The sequence below is a fragment of the Gavialis gangeticus genome, unplaced genomic scaffold (genome assembly GCF_001723915.1).
Source record: "Gavialis gangeticus isolate Ggan-Ray unplaced genomic scaffold, GavGan_comp1, whole genome shotgun sequence".
In the NCBI taxonomy this organism is placed as follows: domain Eukaryota; kingdom Metazoa; phylum Chordata; order Crocodylia; family Gavialidae; genus Gavialis; species Gavialis gangeticus.
This window is the reverse complement of record NW_017728998.1, coordinates 31,820,363-31,826,759: the sequence shown is the minus strand read 5'-3', so window position 1 is coordinate 31,826,759 and position 6,397 is coordinate 31,820,363. Positions and strand designations below refer to the sequence as shown.

The 6,397-nt window shown below is 39.6% G+C and overlaps 1 protein-coding gene across 2 annotated transcripts in view; it reads right to left on the bottom strand.

The window, feature by feature from the left end:
* ADCY7 (adenylate cyclase 7) overlaps window positions 1–6,397 on the bottom strand; it is an 84,613-nt gene that overhangs the window by 75,052 nt on the left and 3,164 nt on the right. For both annotated transcript variants that reach the window (XM_019505689.1, XM_019505690.1), the window contains exon 3: window positions 3,857–4,018. In XM_019505689.1, coding sequence (XP_019361234.1) covers window positions 3,857–4,018 — 162 coding nt within the window. The remainder of the gene's footprint in view (window positions 1–3,856; window positions 4,019–6,397) is intronic.

The window sequence follows — 6,397 nt, the reverse complement described above, 5'->3', positions numbered from 1 at the left end:
GCTCTGGACTGTGATTAGTGCACTGAAAACATATCTACTGCTAATTATGGAACGAATATCAAATGTTAGAAAGAGCAGTGACCTCACTTTACCACAAACATTCATCTGGAAAGGAAGTAAGGTCATTGAGAGGTATCTCATTTAATGAGATATGACATGTACATATAAAAAATGTGCTATCCATGAATCACTGAGGGTGAACTCCTTATTCTAGCTTTTTATCTTTTTTAAAAGCAGCAGGATAGACAAGTGGTAGTGCTAGCCAAGTGGTTGTAAAAATGCTCTGGTAAGGTGCTGTTGGTACATACCATTTGCTGTTAGGAAATGCCTGATATTTTTTTCCCCAGACTCAAGCATTTAGTTTAGAGAACACAAACCTCTTCCTTCACCTTCCCAAAGATCAGGTTGACATTCACTCTCTATTTAAATCTGGTACTTGATCAAAGAGATGCAGTAAAAGTTTTCTGCTTCTTTTCCTCCAAGGGGAAGGGACTGGTGCTAACAGTTTAGTCTGTCAAGATTATGCTGAAACAAATTCAGATTTATCTTTTTTTTCCCCCCTGCTCTTTTGATTGCAGGAGAGTGATCATTTCTAGCTGTAGGCATACATTTCATGGCCGTTACTCCAAAACTGTAACAGGAAAGAAAAATTAGCTTCTTGGCCTTGGAATGGAAAGGAGGGCTGGCTGGGAAGGGATCAACTGATGTGTGCTTTCACTCTTTGATAGGGTACCCCAAATTTGTTAAAATTTCTTAAAGCACTGATGCAAATGTGGTTGGTGTTACTGATATACAATACAAAAGGGAAAAAGCATGATAATGATTAAACCATGTGAAGTACCAAGGGGATTTAAAAAGTAACACTTTACCATCAAACCAGTTTCAAAAGGTGAGGTGAGCACTTTCAAACATCCCTGATTTTGAAAGTACAGCTATCATCATTATAGGAAATCATGGTTAGCCTTTTTTCTACATTGTGCCTTAAGATTAGGAGTGGGCAAAATGCGGCCTGCCAGGCCATTCTATCCAGCCCACAGGGCCCCTAAAAAATTTAGAAAATTAATATTTATCTGGCCCTAGTGGCCTGGTATGCAGCCTTCAATGGCTTGTCAAAACTCAGTAAGTGGCCCTCCATGCAAAATAATTGCCCGCACCTGCCTAAAATATACAAAATGATTAAGAAGTCTCGTCTTAGAGCCAACAATTGCCAAAATGCCTTTGCCTGACCTAACAGTCCTCCTCTCATTCATGGAAAATCTGTATCAGTCTCAAATGTTTCGCTACCTAGGGGAAAAAAAAAAAAGATTGAGTGCAGGAAACATCTAATCAAAATTCTTCCTTTACAAATCAAATGGATCTTCCTCTTCCCCTTAAAAACTGAAAATAATCCAAATGGAGGCCTTACACAAGCACTTAATTTACCTTTCAAGTGGAGCTGACTGTGAAACATAAATGGTATGTTGTCTAGATAATAAAATAGTCAAAAGAATACAGCTCTTGGGTCACTGCACTAGTAATTAAAGTTTCCTCCTGATGTGTAAGACAACTGAAAAACCTATTTTTTTGTAAACATGATCATAAAACAAGAAAGATTCATAGATAATCCTAGCAAAGCTACTGTTAACTAACACCAGACTGACAATCAAATAAGAATAAGGTGCACCAATACATTGGTCCCATAACAGATTGGCACTGATATAAAGAAAACTGACTGCATCGGAAATCAGCCTGATATGGCCAATAACGTGGCCAATAAATGCCCCATGCATGCGCATAGCCACAGCGCAGCACGTAGGCAGCAAGGAGCACAACCCAGCAGCTTGGAGAGCTGTATACAGCAGGTAAGTCTTTTGTGGTAGAAGAGGAGGGGGGAAGGAAAAGGCAGTGTATTACATAAATCCAGTAGGGCACTGAGAAACTATGTCACATTCATTCAACAATCTGAAATTTCTTTTTAGAAGTATACGAGTGCAGAACATATGCCAAACTCCCTAGTCCTTCATCGTGACCAAGATAAAATTATCACAAAAAGTAAAGCACTCTGTTTAATAGGACACAGTATATTTGTCCCAGTCATTAATGAAAACGCTCACTCATTCAGAAAAGGAATTACATTTGATCTACTTGTCCTTGTAGGCCACATCCAGATGAGCACAGCAGTGCCACACTCCATGCATTCAGGCGTTCTCCACACTGCTACATTGCAGCACAGGGGGGGTTTGACCCCAGGAGATCCCAGGGTCAAAAAAACCCACACGAAAAAAAAGTGGGATGGCACATATGGTAGCAGCACACGCTGCCCAAAACCAGCACCTCGCTGGCCAGAGCTATGCTCCAACTGCCTGCAGGCTCCCAGCTGCAGGAGTATTGCAACTGCAGCTTCCCCAGCCCCCAGTATCCCAGATAAGGCTGCTCGGGCCAGCACCGTTGCTAGCCCCAGCCTCCTCTACTCCACCTGGGGTAACCTGCTGCATGCCAGAGCATGCGTGGCACAGGCATTCCCCAGGGACAAGTAGCAGTGGCATAAGGTGTGCCACTGCTTCTCGTCCCCAAGGAAATAAACATCCATGCTCACATGGATGTGGCCCTACAGTGCATACACACATGCACTAACTTTCTGACAGTTAAGTCAACATAACTTTTTAAAGCCAACTTAACCAAAGCATACACACGTATGTGGCACACACTAGACTTAAATGCAGCACAAGATAATACGTCTCCAACATGTATTATCTTGAGTCAGATTAGTTAAGCAGACGCTAAGTCAACTTAAAGTACATGTGTAAGCTAAGCCAACTTAAGCTGACTTAACTTGTTCCAACATTTGTATGCCCCATGAGCCTCTGGGGCAATCACTTCCTTATTCCACCACCTGCACTGCCTGAAGCCACATTCCTGCCATGTGCTCAGGCTCTTAAAGGCACATGCAGCATGAAGGCCCCCACCCCCAGCTAAGTCCATCCCTGTACTGAGTAAGAGGCAGCCAGTGGTGAGGCACTCCCTTTAAGAGACTAGAAGGAGGGGTTGGGCTGCCCTGAGTGACAGGGTCAGCCCAGCCTCCCAGCCACAGCTTGCAGTGATACCTACCTGGTAACCAGGGCTACTGCAGGGGAGGGCTAACAAGATGGCTGCTGCTATGTCAAGGAGCTATACATGTGTACACTCCGACGTGGCTTAACTTAAGTAAAAATAAGGTGATTTAAGTAAGTTAAGTCAACTTAAGATGTGTGTATGCACTCCTAGCAAGTAATTTAAGCAACTAAGGACTTTTTTCATATGAAATCCTGCATAAAGTCTACAGCATAATAAGCTCCTAAAATCATGGAATCAATGAAGTTCAGCTACATATGAAGTTGAAAACTTGTCTTTTTCATCAAAGAGCTTTTAAACCTTATACAATCTTTATTACTATAAGCTGATCCTTCACTTGAAATAGAATTATGATTCTCATGCATTTGTCTCAAAAATCCAGATGTGTTGCTGGAGCATTCTCTACCATAAAAATATCATTCATTCAGTATTGTGCATGTAAGTCTTGAATATTTTTGGTAATGCCCCCCTTCCAGTTTTTACGTATGGCTAATGCAGATTCTTTTAAATCTTTTGCACATTTCTTTCCAGTCTCCTTAATTTGTGTCACAATGCATAGATGAACCATATATGAAAAGCAAATATTTACCAGTGGACATCATTTGTAATTTCCTTAAAGAGAAGCATACAAATAGGATGTGGACCCAAACCAAGAGCTCAGAACATGGAATTTTGGACCTGTATCTGAACTTTGCAATCTGCACCCATCTCTAATGGAAATATTATCCAAGATATTTGAATATTCAAACAACCAGCATTTCCTTACCTGAAATACAATGGACTCTTTACATGGTAGAACACGAGATGCCACAATGCTTAGGGCTATAATATGGGAAACCGCAGAAAGGATGCTGATTATAATAGCCTCTAACATCCCAAAAGGTAGCATGGTATAAACAGCAAATATTATGAATAGAAAGAATGGCACCTTTAAAAAGGAAAAGGGAAAAAAAAAAAAAAACTGTTATCAGGTACCTGCCAGTCACTACAGAGCAAAAATAAGACCAACCTTCTTACATTTCTTTAGGCTGAATACTCTTGAACAACTCAGATCACAAGGGCAACTATATCCATAAAAGCTATGACGGCATTGGGCAAAGGTTAAACATAAATACATCACCGAGACAGTTGTTTAAAGTTGGCACTTCATCCTTAACTTCCCCAGTTGTTCTTTGGTTGAACATATAGGACTCTGGCAGACGTGGAAAAAAAAAACTCCAACAAACCACTGGAAGCTTTACTGGAAGCAGCAGTATGTTACTTGAGCTCAGCTCCACAGCTTCTGTATAGATCAGGAGCTTCAACAGGGCTTTTTGGTGCTTTTATCTAATAGCCGATTCAATCAGCTATCAGATAAATGCAAAGTGCCAAAAAAGCCCTATGAAGGCGTCTGATCTATAGACACTGGGAAAGCCAGGTGCAACTAATGCCCTTCCTCTTCTGGGCATGTGCTGGGCTCAGCATGGGAACACACCAAATCTAAAGTAAAATACCATTTGGGGGAGGGGGGAGAAGGAGGAGTTTCCATATATGTAATGCCTATGGCTGCTTGCAGACCAGATGAATGAAGTGACGTAAGAATTACATACCAGGGACAGTACAAAGCAAGGACAGAAATATCTGCCTGGACTTCAAATTTCTCAAGTGCTGCAAGTCAGCAGTCCAATATTAATGCCATCATATCCTGCGTGCACATTTATTCAACATTTTATTGATCCTAAAACCAAACAGTCTTTCTTGGTGTTAACACAATGGAACAATCACTGCTGCACATGAAGGCAAATTTAAAATGCATAGCTAGATATCACAAAATGCACAATGGCCTGTCAAACTATGACAATTCAAATAAGAGCTATTAAGACCAAGACCAATCATGTAAATCCATATTTATAGATTACTTTACAGACCCTGATTTCCCTATATACAGAACCTATATAAATCTAATTCACACTTTTACGTCAGATACACTGCAAGTGTCTCCACCCAGATTTTCCAATAAAGTTCAAGGCCAGACAACTGTTGCTTCAGGTATAAGCTTCCTTTCTTAATGGGGGTTTCAAGCCTGGCCTCCTGTTAAAATAAAATTGCCAGTAGAGCTATTCTGCTTGGAAGTATGAACCACAAATGATCTATTTTACAAAAGCCCCAATGAAGATGCAATTATGCCAGCAATATGTTTTTAATGAGGTGGCTCACTTTTTCAAGGAACTGATATATGCCATTATTTAGTCACGCCCTGAGGCAAATGGCAAAAGTTCACTGTTCCAACTGACCTACTATTATACTGTCTCAATTTTAGAAAACAAGCTAAAGATATTAGCTCACTTAATATCCCACAGCTTTGAATGAGACAACTGTTTTGGTTAAATGAGCAAAAATATATTTGGAGAACCTTGCATTTGGTTAAATGACAAAATTCTGCTTTGTCATATATCTAAAGTGAGACTTTTCCCCCAAAATTTTTAATTGGTTTCACTACTGAATAGATTCCAAATGTCAAGACTCAGAACAGTGGAGCTCAGCAATAAAGACATAAGTTTTAACAATAAAGCTAGATATCTTAAACTACTGTATAGTGACAGTAGTTGAAGTTTACAGCAAACATAGTGCCAGGTTGCAGCCATAATGCAAAACAGATTTTAATTGTCTAATAAATTTCTAATGTTCTTCACTTGAAAGTGGGAGGGAGACAGGAGTCTGTACACTTAAAAGTGATTTTTATTTCATTAAAAACTCTCTTGCTTACATTACCAGAGCTGAGGAGGAGTTTCCTACACATATTTTTGGCATCATAAAATTGCCAGTCTTCAGATTACAGATACCAAGTAATCAGTTTCAGCCACACCCAGCAATGCCAGGATGTGTCATTAGTTCTTATTGTTCCCTTCACCTCTGTATTAGATTGGAAAACATTTTCCTTTGGGCACACCCAGCTCTTTTCAAAAAAAACTTCTTACGTTCATTTTTTTCCTAGCACACTAATAACGAAGATGCATTCAAGGCAAATAATCGATTTAGACTGCTTGAAGGAAAATAAAATTCCATTAAAAATAAAAGGCTGCAAGGTTTAAACAGATTTTTTACTTTACACATTGTTCCAGCGTAGTACAACAAATCTGTGGTTAGCACTTGCATATGTCTTTGCAGGATCAGGTCCAAAGCTAAAAAAAAGTGTCAACTTAACAATCCAATAACAACAGAACTGATTTAGGGATGTACCTAACCTAAAACTAAACAATAAATATTATGTAATGTCAATTGTAAGAAAATATAAACTATTGGTAGGTATCATTTCTAAATGTCAGTA